Source organism: Scyliorhinus canicula, chromosome 1, assembly GCF_902713615.1.
Source record: "Scyliorhinus canicula chromosome 1, sScyCan1.1, whole genome shotgun sequence".
Taxonomy (NCBI): domain Eukaryota; kingdom Metazoa; phylum Chordata; class Chondrichthyes; order Carcharhiniformes; family Scyliorhinidae; genus Scyliorhinus; species Scyliorhinus canicula.
The window spans coordinates 1,370,406-1,392,587 of record NC_052146.1 but is presented as its reverse complement, the minus strand read 5'-3'; the positions used below and the strand labels follow the sequence as shown (position 1 = coordinate 1,392,587).

The window sequence follows — 22,182 nt, the reverse complement described above, 5'->3', positions numbered from 1 at the left end:
GTCCAAAGATGTGCGGGTTAGGTGGATTGGCCATGCTAAATTGCCCGTAGTGTCCTAAAAAGTAAGGTTAAGGGGGGGGTTGTTGGGTTACGGGTATAGGGTGGATACGTCGGTTTGAGTAGGGTGATCATGGCTCGGCATAGCATTGAGGGCCGAAGGGCCTGTTCTGTGCTGTACTGTTCTAAATTCTAAATTCTAAATTGCAGTGTTAACGTAAGCCTACTTTTGACACTAATAGAGATTATTATGATTAAGTTTTAATATGAACTTGAACAAAATCGGCAGTAGCTTGAGCAGGTGGGAACAGTTCTCACCTCTGAGTTAAAAGGTGATGGATTCAGGGACTCAAACCTGTGCTGACATTCCGAGTGTTGCACCTTGTACCAGGAGTGTTACACAGTCAGTCATCTCTTCTCTCTGATACACCGGTAACCTCTCTTCTCTCTGATACACCGGTAACCTCTCTTCTCTCTGATACACCGGTAACCTCTCTTCTCTCTGATACACCGGTAACCTCTCTTCTCTCTGATACACCGGTAACCTCTTTTCTCTCTGATACACCGGCAACCTCTCTTCTCTCTGATACACCGGTAACCTCTCTTCTCTCTGATACACCGGTAACCTCTCTTCTCTCTGATACACCGGTAACCTCTCTTCTCTCTGATACACCGGTAACCTCTCTTCTCTCTGATACACCGGTAACCTCTCTTCTCTCTGATACACCGGTAACCTCTCTTCTCTCTGATACACCGGTAACCTCTCTTCTCTCTGATACACCGGTAACCTCTCTTCTCTCTGATACACCGGTAACCTCTCTTCTCTCTGATACACCGGTAACCTCTCTTCTCTCTGATACACCGGTAACCTCTCTTCTCTCTGATACACCGGTAACCTCTCTTCTCTCTGATACACCGGTAACCTCTCTTCTCTCTGATACACCGGTAACCTCTCTTCTCTCTGATACACCGGTAACCTCTCTTCTCTCTGATTCACCGGTAACCTCTCTTCTCTCTGATACACCGGTAACCTCTCTTCTCTCTGATACACCGGTAACCTCTCTTCTCTCTGATTCACCGGTAACCTCTCTTCTCTCTGATACACCGGTAACCTCTCTTCTCTCTGATACACCGGTAACCTCTCTTCTCTCTGATACAGCGGTAACCTGAGACCTCGTTCCTCAGATGGATGTAAAAGATCCCTTGTCATTATTTTGAGACAGAGTAGGTCAGGAGTAGGTCAGTTCTCCCCAATGTGCTGGCCAATTTTATCTGTCATCCAACATCACTGAAAGGGATGATCTGGTCAGTACCACATTGCTGTTTACTGTGTGAAAATTAGCTGCCATGTTTCGCACATAACAACAGGGACTATTCTTCCAAAGTACTTCATTGGCTGGGAAGCATTTTGGATGCCTCGAGAGAATGAATGCTCCTGTATAAATGCAAGTGTTTCTTCCTCAAAGTACATTAATGTCCACAAATTTTCTTTGAGATTTCTTCAGGTGTATGGTGAGTGATTATGTTAAGGATTAAAGAAGAAAAAATGAGATATGATAGCTTAAAATGTCACTACATTGTAAAACATGCTTTCTGTTTGCTTCAGCAAGAACAGACTGATCTTCACAAACTGTTTAATAAGTACGTACCTTATCTCATTGAGATGATTATCGAGGGTATGTTGGATGGCAGACAAGTGGAGAAGTTAAGAACAATTGTACATCAAACAGAACTGAATATGGTAAGGAGGCATACTGACAAACTATTGAAGGGAAAATATTGATGGCAAGGATGATCTTTTAAAAATAGGGTTGGAGAAATCAGTTAATAGTTGAGATTGTTTTATTTTGTAATAAGTAATATAAAGATTCCATTTTTATTAAACATACTTCTAACTCGTTCAGTAAAGCAGAAAATACCAAAGCATTTCTGTCAAAACATTCTTGTCTGCCTCTCTCTGCTCCAAGCCGGTCGCAATCTGTTTTCAATTCAGGCTTTACTTGGTGAATGGACTGACCCAGAAGGTTTCAGACGAAGGGATGGGAATGAATTTCCGTAGGGCATTCCCTGCTCTGTCATTGTGTTTGCCAGAACCTTCTTTATGCATGTGTATGGCATTCTGCTGAACTTTTGTCAAAGACATTGCTGCAAAGTGAATGGAGTAAATTTTGACCACACCATTTACCATCTTAGGTTGTAGACAATTGAAGCGATTTCGAAAAACAAGTCAAAAATAGAGGGCATTATTGCTCTGCATTCGTTTATCTTTTTCATTAAAATGGTGAGCATCCAGAATGTGGTTCCCCAAGGCTAAACCCTGTTTTGAATAATTGCTCTCCAGGTCACCCAGCTTGCTAGGATGTTGGATGCTTTTCTGGAAAAAGAGGTGGATAACTTTGACGTACTAGAATGCTATTTTATAGAGGCCTTGTACTGCTCTCTGGGTGCATGTCTTCTCGAGGATGGAAGGGTCAAATTTGATGGCTATGCTAAACGTCTTGCCAGCATGTCAACAGTTGAAGCTGCGAATATGCTCGCAGGCCCAGGAGAACTGCCGGGTAAGTTTCTGAACCAATATTTTGCATTTTTTTGATAATGTAACGGGAAATTTAATGAGAAAAATATTAGCTTGTGTCAATCTTCATTTTTTGATCGTGGAGAAATTTAAGTGTCTAAAACATTATATACTCTGAGGGCCAGGTGGCTGACATCATAGGTTTCTAAAGAAGATAACTGCAGATACAGTGGACTTTCTAAACTTTCCTGGGTTCTAGAACAGTCCAACAGATTGGAAGTCTGCCGTTCAAGAAATTGAAAACAAAAACAGAAAACTACAGACCATGAAAAGCAAACTGTTGGCTGTCTCAGAGACTGCCCTTGCAGGATAAACCAACACTCCTCATCCTTCGGCTCTCCCTAGCCCAGAACCAGTGCTCTACAGTCTTCAGTACTAATGCCCCGACACTGGAAGCTACAGACCACTCCAAAGAGGGATTTTATTCCAGCCTCAAACAATCCCTGGTCTGAGTCCCAACAAGGGTGTAGTGAATGTATTCACCAGATAGGTGATATGCCTTTAAGGCTTGGGTTGGAACCCCGGTGGGCTCCGCCTCTGGCTCCGCCTCTGGCTCCGCCTCTTGCTCCGCCTCCCCAGGGCTGTATATAATGTTGCATCCAGTGGATGGCGCTCAGTTTGTACTGAAGTCTCCGTCTAGATAAGTTCTTTGCATATTAAAGCCTTCATTCACTTGATCTCATTCTAGTGTCGTAATTGATGGCATATCAATTTAAAATGCAAATAACGACACTCTGGACCCCGCTCTCAAGCCAGAGAAAGTCGATCTAGATGCCTGTGCGCCAGAAGCCAAGGAGATCTTCTCACACTGGTTTCACTGCTTCAAGGCATATATCGGCTCCTCAGAAGCACCTATCCTTGAAACTCACTAGCTGCACCTCCTCCACGCCCAGGTGAGCCACAGAATCTCAGTTTTAATCGAGAAGGCGGCCTGGTATGACGCTGCGGTCGAGATTCTAAAGAAGTGCTTTATCAAGCCTGTCAACAAGGTGTTTGCGCGGCATCTACTCTCTACCAGCCGGCAGCGCTCCGGGGAATTGCTGGATGAGTATTTGGAAAAGCTCACCATGCTCGCCAGAAACTGCAATTACCAAGCTGTGCGGAGGACCACATGAAGCTGCAGATCCGGGACGCCTACGTGGCTGGAATCCGCTCCAACTACGTCAGGCAGCGACTCCTAGAAAATGGGGCAAACGACCTGCAGGAAACTGTAAAATTAGCCACGTTGTTAGAGGTGGCCTACCAGAACCTCGGCGCGTATCCCGTGGACCCTGGGAGCCCCACGCGGACTTCACCAGACCTGACCACGCCACAGGCCTGTGCCGCGCAGCTGCCCGCCCAGACCGGGGGACCATTGTGCTACTTCTGTGGTCAGGGCCAACATCCTAGACAGCATTGCCCAGCCCGCTCCGCGACATGTAGCGACTGGGGCAAAAAGGGGCATTTCGCTAGAGTCTGCCTGGCCAGACCGAAGGCCCAGAAGCAGAAAACTCACCAGGCCCGGCCAACGGACTCGCAGGCCCGCAGGCCACGCAATGTGGCTGCGTGCCTGCTGGACACGCCCTTTTCCGATGCATCATCGGCCTCGTGCGATTCGTGGGGGCGGCCATCTTGGCCGCCATCTTCTGCTCAACCCGACACTGCGACCGATGGGGGCAGCCATTTTGTGACTCCGATATCCCGGATGACAATGACTACCCGCAGCTTGGAGCAGTCACCCTCGACCAGTCACGGCCGAAGCACCTGCGGAGCTCCATGATGGTTGTCCAGGTTAACGGGCACGAGACCCCCTGCCTCTTTGACTCCGGGAGCACGGAGAGTTTTATGCATCCAGAAACGGTAAGGGGCTGCTCCCTGCGCACCTACCCTGCTTCCCAAACAATCTCCCTCGCCTCTGGGTCCCATTCCGTCTGAATTCGGGGGTACTGTATTGCGAACTTCAAGATCCAGGGCGCTGAATACGCCCGCTTTAAACTCTATGTCCTCCCTCACCTCTGCGTGTCCCTACTGCTTGGTCTGGATTCTCAATGCAGTCACTGAAGCCTGACCCTGAAGTTCAGCGGACCCTTACCCGCCCCCTCACGGTCTGTAGCCTCGCGACTCTGAAGGATGTCCCCCCTCACTCTTTGTGAACCTCATCCCAGACTGTAAGCCCATCGCCACTAGGAGCCGGTGGTACAGTGCCCAGGATATGACTTTCATCAAGTCAGAGGTCCAGTGACTCTTGAGAGAGGGGGTCATCGAGGCCAGCAACAGCCCCTGGATGGCGCAGGTTGTGGTAGTCCGATCCGGAGGAAAGAACCGGATGGTGGTAGATTACAGCCAGACCATAAACCGGTTCACACAGTTTGATGCGTACCCACTTCCCCGCAAAGCAGAGATGGTTACCCAGATCGCGTAACACCGGGATTTCTCCACATTCAATCTGAAGTCTGCCTACCACCAGCTCCCGATCCGCCCGGAAGATTGCCACTACATGGCTTTTGAAACAGCGAGCCGGCTCTTCCACTTCCTTAGGGTCCCTTTTTGAACAATGTCACATCTGCGGCCATGATCAGCAGGACCACGACGCAAACCTGAGGAAGATCCTCCAGACCGCCCGGGCCCTCAACTTAACTTACAACAAAGAAAAATTAGTTTACCGCACAACCCGGCTAGCCATCCGTGGCTATGTCATGGAAAACGGGTCCTAGGGTCCGACCCCAACTGCGTGCGCCTCCTCACGGAACTGCCTCAGCCTCAAGGCCCTCAAACGGTGCTTGGGGCTTTTCTCTTATTATGCCCAGTGGGTCCCCAACTATGCGGACAAAGCCCGCCCACTTATTAAGAACACGACATTTCCCCTGCCTTCAGGCATATCAAGGCCGCTATCACTAAGGCCGCTATGCATGCGGTGGACGAGACCATTCCCTTCCAGGTAGAGAGTGATGCGTCAGACGTCGCCCTGGCTGCTACCCTCAATCAGGCGGGCAGGCCAGTTGCGTTTTTTTCTAGAACCCTCAACGCTTCCAAGATCCGGCACTCCTCTGTCGAGAAGGAGGCGCAAGCTATTGTGGAAGCTGTGCGTCATTGGAGGCACTACCTAGCCGGAAGGAGGTTCACCCTCGTCACTGACCAGTGGTTGGCCCCCTTTATGTTTGACAACGCACAGCGGAGCAAGATCAAGAATGATAAGATCTTGAGGCGGAGAATCAAACTCTCTACCTACACTTATGATATTAAGTATCGTCCGGGGGCACTCAACGAGCCCCCAGATGCCCTGACCCACGGTACATGCGCCAGCGCGCAACAGGATTGACTGCGGGCTATCCACGATGACCTCTGTCACCCAGGGGTCACCCGGCTCGCCCACTTTATTAAGGCCCACAATCTGCCCTACTCCACCGAGGAGGTCAAGGCCATGACCAAGGATTCCCAAGTCTGCACTTCTATTGGCCAGTCAAGGCTTGCCTGTGATGGCCTCCCGGCCCTTTGAGCGCCTCAGTATCAACTTCAAAGGGCCCCTCCACTCCATCAACCGTAATGTATACTTCCTAACCGTGGTTGATGAGTACTCCCGCTTCCCCTTCACTGTCCCCTGCCCCGACATGACCTCGGCCATTGTTATAAAGGCACCGCACAGCATCTTCACTCTGTTTGGTTTCCCCGCTTACATCCACAGCGACCGGGGTACATCGTTCATGAGCGATGAGCTGCGTCAGTACCTGCTCGGTGAGGGCACCACTTCAAGCAGGACTACCAGCTATAACCCGCAGGGAAACGGGCAGGTGGAGAGGGAGAACGCGGCGGTTTGGAAGGCTGTCCTTCTGGCCCTTTGGTCTAGAAGTCTCCCAATTCCCCGCTGGCAGGAGGTACTACCCGATGCGCTCCACTCCATTAGATCACTCCTCTGCATGGCCACAAACGAGATCCCTCACAATCGCTTGTTTGTTTTCCCCAGGAGGTCCATCTCCGGAGTCTCGCTTCCTTCCTGGCTGGTAACTCCGGGACCTGTTATTCTCCGGAGGCATGTGAGGAACCATAAGACAGATCCCCTAGTCGAGAGGGTCCAACTGCTACACGCTAACCCCCAGTACGCCTACGTCGCGCATTCTGACGAACGGCAAGATACGGTTTCCCTACTGGATCTGGCGCCCGCTGGTTCCCCTGCCAATGTTTCCCCCTGCATCCCCACATCACCAGTCGCCACCAACCACGCCCCTCCCGCGCCCCCCTCCCCCCCCCCCCCCCCCGTGCCTGCACAGTCGCCCCCAGCCACCCACCCGATCCCTGCTCCCCAACCTTCTTCGACACGCCAGACAGAAGCACCGACCGCCGTTCTCCCGGATATACCATCACCTGCTCCCCAACCTTCTTCAACATGTCAGGTGGAAGCTCTGACTGCCGTGCTCCCGGATATACCATCATCGATGACGTCTGTGCCCACCATACCACTGCCCGAGCTGAGGAGGTCAAAGAGAAAGATCAGGCCTCCTGATAGACTGAACATTTGATCCCACGTCAGCCCCGACAGACTTTGTGTTTTGTTTAAAACAGGGGGTGAATGTGGTGAATGTATTCACAAGATGGGGATATGCCTTTAAGCTTTTGTGTGATATGCCTTTAAGGCTTGGGTTGGAACCCCGATGGGCTCGGCCTATGGCTCCGCCTCCCCGGGGCTGTATATAATGTTGCATCCAGTGGATGGCGCTCAGTTTGTACTGAAGTCTCCGTCTAGATAAGTTCTTTGCGTATTAAAGCCTTCATTCACTTGATCTCATTCTCGTGTTGTAATTGATGGTATATCAGAGGAATAAACTGATCTTCTTTGACAGCTTCACTGTCAGAGTTCGAAAGGACACCGATTCTGGGGAGATGAAATCAGCAGATGGGGTAGGGAAATTTATTCATCAACGTTACCCTGCTCCTGACAAAATGCCTGAAACATGGACTCGCCATAACCAACACCTTGTTGAAGGACTCATGGCAAATCCTTGCTCCAACCACTGGCACCAGTGTGACAACGTCATTATCTAAGTGATGTATCACAAAGACGTGCCTATCACCCACAGCCTGACATGAGCTGATGATGTTGGATGGGACACTTTCTAATCTGCTCAGTGATCTCGATCAATGTAGCCCCAAAGCAGAGTCAGCAACAGAAACAATGCCTCAGGCATTCAAAACGGCCTCAAATACTCAGATAAGACAACCCTGTTCAACCAACACCTCGCTACCAACCTGACAACCCACAGTGACCCAGTGATGCAGAGTGTTCACAGCGGCTGGTCTTCTCTCAAGGCTAACATCAACATTATCTACGAAGAGATACTCGATCAAAAACTTTTTTATTAAAATAATAATCTTTATTATTGTCACAAGTAGGCTTACATTAACACTGCAATGAAGTTACTGTGAAAAGCCCCTAGTCGCCACATTCCGGCACCTGTTCGGGTGCACAGAGGGAGAATTCAGAATGTCCAAATTACCTAACAGCACGTCTTTCGGGACTTGTGGGAGGAAACCGGAGCACCCGGAGGAAACCCACGCACACACGGGGAGAATATGTAGACGTCACACAGTTTGATGACAAGGACCCGGAGACCCAGGAGTTGATAAGCACAAGTACAAAGCTTTTGCGAACATGAAACAGAAACCCAACTGCAGAGAAAGAAAGCAGCTCAATGGACCCTGAAGGCTGAGGTCCATAAAAAAATCCCGCGACCTCGAGATGAGATGGTGGGTGGAGAAAGCGCCGGAGAGACAGCAGTTAGCCGAGAACCATGGCGCATGAGTCTTCTTCAGTGCTGTCAAGCCACCTACAGCCAATCCACACAGGGCCCCAACCCACTTCAGGCCAAGAACTGAAAGGTGACCAGCAAGCACACAGAGGCAGTCATGCCCGCTGCAAGGAGCACTTTGAAAACCTCCTTAACGGAATCTCTAGCCGGGATTTTCTACTCCCGTTAGAGTGGGCAGGTTCAGTAACGAGCAGAAAATATCGTGAGAAGACGATAGTCATGTTTTATTCTGGTGTTAAACCATATCGTGATTGTCCCCTCCCCCTGTCAGTGCGGCCGCATTCCCCACCATCGGGAACATCGTATAATACGTTTGCAACTCAGTTTAGGGCCCGTACGCCAGAAACACGCCCCCTACCGTCAAACAATCCATCCACAGGGGCATGATGTTAGAACGGTGAGAATCACAACTGGCTTTACAAGGCATGCACCTGGTGAGCACCCCTCCGAGGGGAACTCAGAGGTGAGCGCAGCGCGTTAAGGGGGTTCACCCGGGGGGAACAGCTCTAACTGGGGGTGACCACTCCATGACTCAGGGGTACTGGCTCTGGCTAACGATGACTGGGCTGAGCAGAATAGCACTGGAGGCAGACTGGGAGGCTAATCAGAGACTACCGGGGTGAAGACTCCAGGATATCAGAGGCCTAGTTGGAGGGTATTGGGAGGACGACTCAGGATACTGCGGCAGAATGATCCAGGGGAGCAGGGAAAGGCTTCAAGGTATCCAGGGCCTCATCAGGGCAGGTCAGGTTGGGGTTAACTCAGGTCAGACCAGCAGGGTTGAATTTGGTGAAATTGGCAACGATGAATCGGGGGACATCGGGGAGGTTGACCCCAAGGAGAACTGGGGGTGGGGTTTATTCGGGGGAGGCCAGGGTAGTTGAATTGGCAGTGACGGGGGGGGGGGGGGGGGGGGGGGGGGGAGAGGAGTGGTGCAGACTGTTAAAGCTGAAAATCACCTTTACTGAGCCTCACAAGGGGGGGAGAAGCTGGGGCAGTGTGGTGGGTGGGTGGGCAGTCATCACAGACTGATGCTTCTGCTCAGATCTGTGGGGGCGGGAGGCTTCTGGAGGTAGAAGAGCATGTATAGACATGTCAGTGACCATTACCTTGTTGCAGCTAAAACCATTCCACTGTCACTCAATTAACATGCCTGGGGTCAAACTAGACACCCAGCTATTCCCACTCAAGCACCACTTATGTGTGTGAGTGCCACTGATTACTGCTCAGCATTTAATCTTTGCTGCGCTGACTTGCAAAATCATGACTACCATCGTGTGCCTGTACTACTGGCCGACTGGACAAGCAACTACATTCTCTCAGAGAGCTGGCAATGGACACTGCGTTCCCACAGAGAGCTGGCAATGGCAGACTGCGTTCCCACAGAGAGCTGGCAATGGGACACTGCGTTCCCACAGAGAGCTGGCAATGGACACTGCGTTCCCACAGAGAGCTGGCAATGGGACACTGCGTTCCCACAGAGAGCTGGCAATGGCAGACTGCGTTCCCACAGAGAGCTGGCAATGGCAGACTGCGTTCCCACAGAGAGCTGGCAATGGCACACTGCGTTCCCACAGAGAGCTGGCAATGGCACACTGCGTTCCCACAGAGAGCTGGCAATAGCCCACTGCGTTCCCACAGAGAGCTGGCAATGACACACTGCGTTCCCACAGAGAGCTGGCAATGGGACACTGCGTTCCCACAGAGAGCTGGCAATGGCAGACTGCGTTCCCACAGAGAGCTGGCAATAGCCCACTGCGTTCCCACAGAGAGCTGGCAATGACACACTGCGTTCCCACAGAGAGCTGGCAATGGGACACTGCGTTCCCACAGAGAGCTGGCAATGGACACTGCGTTCCCACAGAGAGCTGGCAATGGCAGACTGCGTTCCCACAGAGAGCTGGCAATGGGACACTGCGTTCCCACAGAGAGCTGGCAATGACACACTGCGTTCCCACAGAGAGCTGGCAATGGCAGACTGCGTTCCCACAGAGAGCTGGCAATGGGACACTGCGTTCCCACAGAGAGCTGGCAATGGCAGACTGCGTTCCCACAGAGAGCTGGCAATGGACACTGCGTTCCCACAGAGAGCTGGCAATGACACACTGCGTTCCCACAGAGAGCTGGCAATGGGACACTGCGTTCCCACAGAGAGCTGGCAATGGGACACTGCGTTCCCACAGAGAGCTGGGAATAGCCCACTGCGTTCCCACAGAGAGCTGGCAATGGCACACTGCGTTCCCACAGAGAGCTGGCAATGGACACTGCGTTCCCACAGAGAGCTGGCAATGGCAGACTGCGTTCCCACAGAGAGCTGGCAATGGCAGACTGCGTTCCCACAGAGAGCTGGCAATGGGACACTGCGTTCCCACAGAGAGCTGGCAATGGCAGACTGCGTTCCCACAGAGAGCTGGCAATGGACACTGCGTTCCCACAGAGAGCTGGCAATGGCAGACTGCGTTCCCACAGAGAGCTGGCAATGGGACACTGCGTTCCCACAGAGAGCTGGCAATGGGACACTGCGTTCCCACAGAGAGCTGGCAATGGCAGACTGCGTTCCCACAGAGAGCTGGCAATAGCACACTGCGTTCCCACAGAGAGCTGGCAATGGCAGACTGCGTTCCCACAGAGAGCTGGCAATGGGACACTGCGTTCCCACAGAGAGCTGGCAATGGCAGACTGCGTTCCCACAGAGAGCTGGCATTGGGACACTGCGTTCCCACAGAGAGCTGGCAATGGCAGACTGCGTTCCCACAGAGAGCTGGCAATGACACACTGCGTTCCCACAGAGAGCTGGCAATGGGACACTGCGTTCCCACAGAGAGCTGGCAATGGACACTGCGTTCCCACAGAGAGCTGGCAATGACACACTGCGTTCCCACAGAGAGCTGGCAATGGCACACTGCGTTCCCACAGAGAGCTGGCAATGGCAGACTGCGTTCCCACAGAGAGCTGGCAATAGCACACTGCGTTCCCACAGAGAGCTGGCAATGGCAGACTGCGTTCCCACAGAGAGCTGGCAATGGACACTGCGTTCCCACAGAGAGCTGGCAATGGGACACTGCGTTCCCACAGAGAGCTGGCAATGGCAGACTGCGTTCCCACAGAGAGCTGGCAATGGCAGACTGCGTTCCCACAGAGAGCTGGCAATGGGACACTGCGTTCCCACAGAGAGCTGGCAATGGGACACTGCGTTCCCACAGAGAGCTGGCACACTGCGTTCCCACAGAGAGCTGGCAATGACACACTGCGTTCCCACAGAGAGCTGGCAATGGCACACTGCGTTCCCACAGAGAGCTGGCAATGGCAGACTGCGTTCCCACAGAGAGCTGGCAATGGACACTGCGTTCCCACAGAGAGCTGGCAATGGCACACTGCGTTCCCACAGAGAGCTGGCAATGACACACTGCGTTCCCACAGAGAGCTGGCAATGGCACACTGCGTTCCCACAGAGAGCTGGCAATGGGACACTGCGTTCCCACAGAGAGCTGGCAATGGACACTGCGTTCCCACAGAGAGCTGGCAATGGCAGACTGCGTTCCCACAGAGAGCTGGCAATGGCACACTGCGTTCCCACAGAGAGCTGGCAATGGCAGACTGCGTTCCCACAGAGAGCTGGCAATGGGACACTGCGTTCCCACAGAGAGCTGGCAATGGCAGACTGCGTTCCCACAGAGAGCTGGCAATGGCAGACTGCGTTCCCACAGAGAGCTGGCAATGGGACACTGCGTTCCCACAGAGAGCTGGCAATGGCAGACTGCGTTCCCACAGAGAGCTGGCAATGGGACACTGCGTTCCCACAGAGAGCTGGCAATGGCACACTGCGTTCCCACAGAGAGCTGGCAATGGCACACTGCGTTCCCACAGAGAGCTGGCAATGGGACACTGCGTTCCCACAGAGAGCTGGCATTGGGACACTGCGTTCCCACAGAGAGCTGGCAATGGGACACTGCGTTCCCACAGAGAGCTGGCAATGGTACACTGCGTTCCCACAGAGAGCTGGCAATGGGACACTGCGTTCCCACAGAGAGCTGGCAATGGGACACTGCGTTCCCACAGAGAGCTGGCAATGACACACTGCGTTCCCACAGAGAGCTGGCAATGGGACACTGCGTTCCCACAGAGAGCTGGCAATGGCAGACTGCGTTCCCACAGAGAGCTGGCAATGGCAGACTGCGTTCCCACAGAGAGCTGGCAATGGCAGACTGCGTTCCCACAGAGAGCTGGCAATAGCCCACTGCGTTCCCACAGAGAGCTGGCAATGGGACACTGCGTTCCCACAGAGAGCTGGCAATGGCAGACTGCGTTCCCACAGAGAGCTGGCAATGGGACACTGCGTTCCCACAGAGAGCTGGCAATGACACACTGCGTTCCCACAGAGAGCTGGCAATGGCACACTGCGTTCCCACAGAGAGCTGGCAATGGCAGACTGCGTTCCCACAGAGAGCTGGCAATGGCAGACTGCGTTCCCACAGAGAGCTGGCAATGGCACACTGCGTTCCCACAGAGAGCTGGCATTGGGACACTGCGTTCCCACAGAGAGCTGGCAATGGACACTGCGTTCCCACAGAGAGCTGGCAATGGGACACTGCGTTCCCACAGAGAGCTGGCAATGGCAGACTGCGTTCCCACAGAGAGCTGGCAATGGCACACTGCGTTCCCACAGAGAGCTGGCAATGGGACACTGCGTTCCCACAGAGAGCTGGCAATGGCAGACTGCGTTCCCACAGAGAGCTGGCAATGGCAGACTGCGTTCCCACAGAGAGCTGGCAATGGCAGACTGCGTTCCCACAGAGAGCTGGCAATGGCACACTGCGTTCCCACAGAGAGCTGGCAATGGACACTGCGTTCCCACAGAGAGCTGGCAATGGCAGACTGCGTTCCCACAGAGAGCTGGCAATGGACACTGCGTTCCCACAGAGAGCTGGCAATGGACACTGCGTTCCCACAGAGAGCTGGCAATGGCAGACTGCGTTCCCACAGAGAGCTGGCAATGGCAGACTGCGTTCCCACAGAGAGCTGGTAATGACACACTGCGTTCCCACAGAGAGCTGGCAATGACACACTGCGTTCCCACAGAGAGCTGGCAATGATACACTGCGTTCCCACAGAGAGCTGGCAATGGGACACTGCGTTCCCACAGAGAGCTGGCAATGGCAGACTGCGTTCCCACAGAGAGCTGGCAATGGCAGACTGCGTTCCCACAGAGAGCTGGCAATGGCACACTGCGTTCCCACAGAGAGCTGGCAATGGCAGACTGCGTTCCCACAGAGAGCTGGCAATGGGACACTGCGTTCCCACAGAGAGCTGGCAATGGCAGACTGCGTTCCCACAGAGAGCTGGCAATGGCAGACTGCGTTCCCACAGAGAGCTGGCAATGGCAGACTGCGTTCCCACAGAGAGCTGGCAATGGGACACTGCGTTCCCACAGAGAGCTGGCAATGACACACTGCGTTCCCACAGAGAGCTGGCAATGGACACTGCGTTCCGACAGAGAGCTGGCAATGGGACACTGCGTTCCCACAGAGAGCTGGCAATGGCAGACTGCGTTCCCACAGAGAGCTGGCAATGGGACACTGCGTTCCCACAGAGAGCTGGCAATGGCAGACTGCGTTCCCACAGAGAGCTGGCAATGGCAGACTGCGTTCCCACAGAGAGCTGGCAATGGGACACTGCGTTCCCACAGAGAGCTGGCAATGGCAGACTGCGTTCCCACAGAGAGCTGGCAATGGCAGACTGCGTTCCCACAGAGAGCTGGCAATGGCAGACTGCGTTCCCACAGAGAGCTGGCAATAGCCCACTGCGTTCCCACAGAGAGCTGGCAATGGGACACTGCGTTCCCACAGAGAGCTGGCAATGGCAGACTGCGTTCCCACAGAGAGCTGGCAATGGCAGACTGCGTTCCCACAGAGAGCTGGCAATGGACACTGCGTTCCCACAGAGAGCTGGCAATGGGACACTGCGTTCCCACAGAGAGCTGGCAATGGCACACTGCGTTCCCACAGAGAGCTGGCAATGGGACACTGCGTTCCCACAGAGAGCTGGCAATGGCAGACTGCGTTCCCACAGAGAGCTGGCAATGGCAGACTGCGTTCCCACTGAGAGCTGGCAATGGCAGACTGCGTTCCCACAGAGAGCTGGCAATGGGACACTGCGTTCCCACAGAGAGCTGGCAATGGCAGACTGCGTTCCCACAGAGAGCTGGCAATGGCACACTGCGTTCCCACAGAGAGCTGGCAATAGCAGACTGCGTTCCCACAGAGAGCTGGCAATGGCACACTGCGTTCCCACAGAGAGCTGGCAATGGCAGACTGCGTTCCCACAGAGAGCTGGCAATGGACACTGCGTTCCCACAGAGAGCTGGCAATGGCAGACTGCGTTCCCACAGAGAGCTGGCAATGGGACACTGCGTTCCCACAGAGAGCTGGCAATGGCAGACTGCGTTCCCACAGAGAGCTGGCAATAGCACACTGCGTTCCCACAGAGAGCTGGCAATGGACACTGCGTTCCCACAGAGAGCTGGCAATGGCAGACTGCGTTCCCACAGAGAGCTGGCAATGGGACACTGCGTTCCCACAGAGAGCTGGCAATGACACACTGCGTTCCCACAGAGAGCTGGCAATGGGACACTGCGTTCCCACAGAGAGCTGGCAATGGCAGACTGCGTTCCCACAGAGAGCTGGCAATGGGACACTGCGTTCCCACAGAGAGCTGGCAATGATACACTGCGTTCCCACAGAGAGCTGGCAATGGCACACTGCGTTCCCACAGAGAGCTGGCAATGGCAGACTGCGTTCCCACAGAGAGCTGGCAATGGGACACTGCGTTCCCACAGAGAGCTGGCAATGATACACTGCGTTCCCACAGAGAGCTGGCAATGGCAGACTGCGTTCCCACAGAGAGCTGGCAATGGCAGACTGCGTTCCCACAGAGAGCTGGCAATGGGACACTGCGTTCCCACAGAGAGCTGGCAATGGCACACTGCGTTCCCACAGAGAGCTGGCAATGGGACACTGCGTTCCCACAGAGAGCTGGGAATAGCCCACTGCGTTCCCACAGAGAGCTGGCAATGGCACACTGCGTTCCCACAGAGAGCTGGCAATGGCACACTGCGTTCCCACAGAGAGCTGGCAATGGCAGACTGCGTTCCCACAGAGAGCTGGCAATGGCAGACTGCGTTCCCACAGAGAGCTGGCAATGGACACTGCGTTCCCACAGAGAGCTGGCAATGGCAGACTGCGTTCCCACAGAGAGCTGGCAATGGCAGACTGCGTTCCCACAGAGAGCTGGCAATGGGACACTGCGTTCCCACAGAGAGCTGGCAATGGCAGACTGCGTTCCCACAGAGAGCTGGCAATGGCACACTGCGTTCCCACAGAGAGCTGGCAATGGCACACTGCGTTCCCACAGAGAGCTGGCAATGGGACACTGCGTTCCCACAGAGAGCTGGCAATGGGACACTGCGTTCCCACAGAGAGCTGGCAATGGGACACTGCGTTCCCACAGAGAGCTGGCAATGGGACACTGCGTTCCCACAGAGAGCTGGCAATGGCACACTGCGTTCCCACAGAGAGCTGGCAATGGGACACTGCGTTCCCACAGAGAGCTGGCAATGGCAGACTGCGTTCCCACAGAGAGCTGGCAATGGCAGACTGCGTTCCCACAGAGAGCTGGCAATGGGACACTGCGTTCCCACAGAGAGCTGGCAATGGCAGACTGCGTTCCCACAGAGAGCTGGCAATGGCAGACTGCGTTCCCACAGAGAGCTGGCAATGGCAGACTGCGTTCCCACAGAGAGCTGGCAATAGCCCACTGCGTTCCCACAGAGAGCTGGCAATGGGACACTGCGTTCCCACAGAGAGCTGGCAATGGCAGACTGCGTTCCCACAGAGAGCTGGCAATGGCAGACTGCGTTCCCACAGAGAGCTGGCAATGGACACTGCGTTCCCACAGAGAGCTGGCAATGGGACACTGCGTTCCCACAGAGAGCTGGCAATGGCACACTGCGTTCCCACAGAGAGCTGGCAATGGCAGACTGCGTTCCCACAGAGAGCTGGCAATGACACACTGCGTTCCCACAGAGAGCTGGCAATGGCACACTGCGTTCCCACAGAGAGCTGGCAATGGCAGACTGCGTTCCCACAGAGAGCTGGCAATGACACACTGCGTTCCCACAGAGAGCTGGCAATGGCAGACTGCGTTCCCACAGAGAGCTGGCAATGGCAGACTGCGTTCCCACAGAGAGCTGGCAATGGCACACTGCGTTCCCACAGAGAGCTGGCAATGGCACACTGCGTTCCCACAGAGAGCTGGCAATGGACACTGCGTTCCCACAGAGAGCTGGCAATGGCAGACTGCGTTCCCACAGAGAGCTGGCAATGGGACACTGCGTTCCCACAGAGAGCTGGCAATGGCAGACTGCGTTCCCACAGAGAGCTGGCAATGGCAGACTGCGTTCCCACAGAGAGCTGGCAATGGCAGACTGCGTTCCCACAGAGAGCTGGCAATGGCAGACTGCGTTCCCACAGAGAGCTGGCAATGGCACACTGCGTTCCCACAGAGAGCTGGCAATGGCACACTGCGTTCCCACAGAGAGCTGGCAATGGGACACTGCGTTCCCACAGAGAGCTGGCAATGGACACTGCGTTCCCACAGAGAGCTGGCAATGGACACACTGCGTTCCCACAGAGAGCTGGCAATGGCAGACTGCGTTCCCACAGAGAGCTGGCAATGGGACACTGCGTTCCCACAGAGAGCTGGCAATGGGACACTGCGTTCCCACAGAGAGCTGGCAATGGGACACTGCGTTCCCACAGAGAGCTGGCAATGGGACACTGCGTTCCCACAGAGAGCTGGCAATGGGACACTGCGTTCCCACAGAGAGCTGGCAATGGACACTGCGTTCCCACAGAGAGCTGGCAATGGGACACTGCGTTCCCACAGAGAGCTGGCAATGGGACACTGCGTTCCCACAGAGAGCTGGCAATGGGACACTGCGTTCCCACAGAGAGCTGGCAATGGACACACTGCGTTCCCACAGAGAGCTGGCAATGGGACACTGCGTTCCCACAGAGAGCTGGCAATGGCACACTGCGTTCCCACAGAGAGCTGGCAATGGCAGACTGCGTTCCCACAGAGAGCTGGCAATTGGACACTGCGTTCCCACAGAGAGCTGGCAATAGCCCACTGCGTTCCCACAGAGAGCTGGCAATGGCAGACTGCGTTCCCACAGAGAGCTGGCAATTGGACTCTGCGTTCCCACAGAGAGCTGGCAATAGCCCACTGCGTTCCCACAGAGAGCTGGCAATGGCACACTGCGTTCCCACAGAGAGCTGGCAATGACACACTGCGTTCCCACAGAGAGCTGGCAATGGCAGACTGCGTTCCCACAGAGAGCTGGCAATGGCAGACTGCGTTCCCACAGAGAGCTGGCAATGACACACTGCGTTCCCACAGAGAGCTGGCAATGGACACTGCGTTCCCACAGAGAGCTGGCAATGGCAGACTGCGTTCCCACAGAGAGCTGGCAATGGGACACTGCGTTCCCACAGAGAGCTGGCAATGGGACACTGCGTTCCCACAGAGAGCTGGCAATGGCACACTGCGTTCCCACAGAGAGCTGGCAATGGACACTGCGTTCCCACAGAGAGCTGGCAATGGCACACTGCGTTCCCACAGAGAGCTGGCAATGGGACACTGCGTTCCCACAGAGAGCTGGCAATGGGACACTGCGTTCCCACAGAGAGCTGGCAATGGGACACTGCGTTCCCACAGAGAGCTGGCAATGGCAGACTGCGTTCCCACAGAGAGCTGGCAATGGGACACTGCGTTCCCACAGAGAGCTGGCAATGGCACACTGCGTTCCCACAGAGAGCTGGCAATGGACACTGCGTTCCCACAGAGAGCTGGCAATGGCAGACTGCGTTCCCACAGAGAGCTGGCAATGGCACACTGCGTTCCCACAGAGAGCTGGCAATGGGACACTGCGTTCCCACAGAGAGCTGGCAATGGCAGACTGCGTTCCCACAGAGAGCTGGCAATGGGACACTGCGTTCCGTTAGAGAGCTGGCAATGGACACTGCGTTCCCACAGAGAGCTGGCAATGGCAGACTGCGTTCCCACAGAGAGCTGGCAATGGCACACTGCGTTCCCACAGAGAGCTGGCAATGGCACACTGCGTTCCCACAGAGAGCTGGCAATGGGACACTGCGTTCCCACAGAGAGCTGGCAATGGCAGACTGCGTTCCCACAGAGAGCTGGCAATGACACACTGCGTTCCCACAGAGAGCTGGCAATGGGACACTGCGTTCCCACAGAGAGCTGGCAATGGCAGACTGCGTTCCCACAGAGAGCTGGCAATGGCACACTGCGTTCCCACAGAGAGCTGGCAATGGGACACTGCGTTCCGTTAGAGAGCTGGCAATAGCACACTGCGTTCCCACAGAGAGCTGGCAATAGCACACTGCGTTCCCACAGAGAGCTGGCAATGGCAGACTGCGTTCCCACAGAGAGCTGGCAATGGGACACTGCGTTCCGTTAGAGAGCTGGCAATAGCACACTGCGTTCCCACAGAGAGCTGGCAATAGCACACTGCGTTCCCACAGAGAGCTGGCAATGGCAGACTGCGTTCCCACAGAGAGCTGGCAATGGGACACTGCGTTCCCACAGAGAGCTGGCAATGGCACACTGCGTTCCCACAGAGAGCTGGCAATAGCACACTGCGTTCCCACAGAGAGCTGGCAATGGGACACTGCGTTCCCACAGAGAGCTGGCAATGGGACACTGCGTTCCCACAGAGAGCTGGCAATGGGACACTGCGTTCCCACAGAGAGCTGGCAATGGCAGACTGCGTTCCCACAGAGAGCTGGCAATGGCACACTGCGTTCCCACAGAGAGCTGGCAATAGCACGCTGCGTTCCCACAGAGAGCTGGCAATGGCAGACTGCGTTCCCACAGAGAGCTGGCAATGGCAGACTGCGTTCCCACAGAGAGCTGGCAATAGCCCACTGCGTTCCCACAGAGAGCTGGCAATGGCAGACTGCGTTCCCACAGAGAGCTGGTAATGACACACTGCGTTCCCACAGAGAGCTGGCAATGACACACTGCGTTCCCACAGAGAGCTGGCAATAGCCCACTGCGTTCCCACAGAGAGCTGGCAATGGACACTGCGTTCCCACAGAGAGCTGGCAATGGCACACTGCGTTCCCACAGAGAGCTGGCAATGGCAGACTGCGTTCCCACAGAGAGCTGGCAATGACACACTGCGTTCCCACAGAGAGCTGGCAATGGGACACTGCGTTCCCACAGAGAGCTGGCAATGGCACACTGCGTTCCCACAGAGAGCTGGCAATGGCAGACTGCGTTCCCACAGAGAGCTGGCAATGGACACTGCGTTCCCACAGAGAGCTGGCAATGGCACACTGCGTTCCCACAGAGAGCTGGCAATAGCACACTGCGTTCCCACAGAGAGCTGGCAATGGCAGACTGCGTTCCCACAGAGAGCTGGCAATGGGACACTGCGTTCCCACAGAGAGCTGGCAATGACACACTGCGTTCCCACAGAGAGCTGGCAATGGACACTGCGTTCCCACAGAGAGCTGGCAATGGCAGACTGCGTTCCCACAGAGAGCTGGCAATAGCACACTGCGTTCCCACAGAGAGCTGGCAATGGGACACTGCGTTCCCACAGAGAGCTGGCAATGGACACACTGCGTTCCCACAGAGAGCTGGCAATGGCAGACTGCGTTCCCACAGAGAGCTGGCAATGGCAGACTGCGTTCCCACAGAGAGCTGGCAATGGCAGACTGCGTTCCCACAGAGAGCTGGCAATGGCACACTGCGTTCCCACAGAGAGCTGGCAATGGCAGACTGCGTTCCCACAGAGAGCTGGCAATGGACACTGCGTTCCCACAGAGAGCTGGCAATGGGACACTGCGTTCCCACAGAGAGCTGGCAATGGCACACTGCGTTCCCACAGAGAGCTGGCAATGGGACACTGCGTTCCCACAGAGAGCTGGCAATGGCAGACTGCGTTCCCACAGAGAGCTGGCAATGGACACTGCGTTCCCACAGAGAGCTGGCAATGGCACACTGCGTTCCCACAGAGAGCTGGCAATGGCAGACTGCGTTCCCACAGAGAGCTGGCAATGGGACACTGCGTTCCCACAGAGAGCTGGCAATGGCACACTGCGTTCCCACAGAGAGCTGGCAATGGGACACTGCGTTCCCACAGAGAGCTGGCAATGGGACACTGCGTTCCCACAGAGAGCTGGCAATGGGACACTGCGTTCCCACAGAGAGCTGGCAATGGCAGACTGCGTTCCCACAGAGAGCTGGCAATGACACACTGCGTTCCCACAGAGAGCTGGCAATGGCAGACTGCGTTCCCACAGAGAGCTGGCAATGACACACTGCGTTCCCACAGAGAGCTGGCAATGGCACACTGCGTTCCCACAGAGAGCTGGCAATAGCAGACTGCGTTCCCACAGAGAGCTGGCAATAGCAGACTGCGTTCCCACAGAGAGCTGGCAATAGCCCACTGCGTTCCCACAGAGAGCTGGCAATGGGACACTGCGTTCCCACAGAGAGCTGGCAATGGCACACTGCGTTCCCACAGAGAGCTGGCAATGGCAGACTGCGTTCCCACAGAGATCTGGCAATGGGACACTGCGTTCCCACAGAGAGCTGGCAATGACACACTGCGTTCCCACAGAGAGCTGGCAATGCACACTGCGTTCCCACAGAGAGCTGGCAATGGCACACTGCGTTCCCACAGAGAGCTGGCAATGGCAGACTGCGTTCCCACAGAGAGCTGGCAATGGGACACTGCGTTCCCACAGAGAGCTGGCAATGGGACACTGCGTTCCCACAGAGAGCTGGCAATGGGACACTGCGTTCCCACAGAGAGCTGGCAATGACACACTGCGTTCCCACAGAGAGCTGGCAATAGCACACTGCGTTCCCACAGAGAGCTGGCAATGGCAGACTGCGTTCCCACAGAGAGCTGGCAATGGACACTGCGTTCCCACAGAGAGCTGGCAATGACACACTGCGTTCCCACAGAGAGCTGGCAATGGCAGACTGCTTTCCCACAGAGAGCTGGCAATGGACACTGCGTTCCCACAGAGAGCTGGCAATGGCAGACTGCGTTCCCACAGAGAGCTGGCAATGGACACTGAGTTCCCACAGAGAGCTGGCAATGGACACTGCGTTCCCACAGAGAGCTGGCAATGGACACTGCGTTCCCACAGAGAGCTGGCATTGGCAGACTGCGTTCCCACAGAGAGCTGGCAATGGGACACTGCGTTCCCACAGAGAGCTGGCAATGGCAGACTGCGTTCCCACAGAGAGCTGGCAATGGGACACTGCGTTCCCACAGAGAGCTGGCAATGGCACACTGCGTTCCCACAGAGAGCTGGCAATGGCAGACTGCGTTCCCACAGAGAGCTGGCAATGGGACACTGCGTTCCCACAGAGAGCTGGCAATGACACACTGCGTTCCCACAGAGAGCTGGCAATGCACACTGCGTTCCCACAGAGAGCTGGCAATGGCAGACTGCGTTCCCACAGAGAGCTGGCAATGGCACACTGCGTTCCCACAGAGAGCTGGCAATGGCACACTGTGTTCCCACAGAGAGCTGGCAATGGCAGACTGCGTTCCCACAGAGAGCTGGCAATGGGACACTGCGTTCCCACAGAGAGCTGGCAATGACACACTGCGTTCCCACAGAGAGCTGGCAATGGCAGACTGCGTTCCCACAGAGAGCTGGCAATGGACACTGCGTTCCCACAGAGAGCTGGCAATGGGACACTGCGTTCCCACAGAGAGCTG

The 22,182-nt window shown here is 55.1% G+C and overlaps 1 protein-coding gene across 1 annotated transcript in view; it reads left to right on the top strand.

Moving 5' to 3' along the window:
• Positions 1-22,182, top strand: part of LOC119977131 (dynein heavy chain 10, axonemal-like) — a 552,876-nt gene that overhangs the window by 299,683 nt on the left and 231,011 nt on the right. The window contains 2 exon segments of the mRNA XM_038817763.1: positions 1,603-1,737; positions 2,338-2,554. Coding sequence (XP_038673691.1) covers positions 1,603-1,737; positions 2,338-2,554 — 352 coding nt within the window.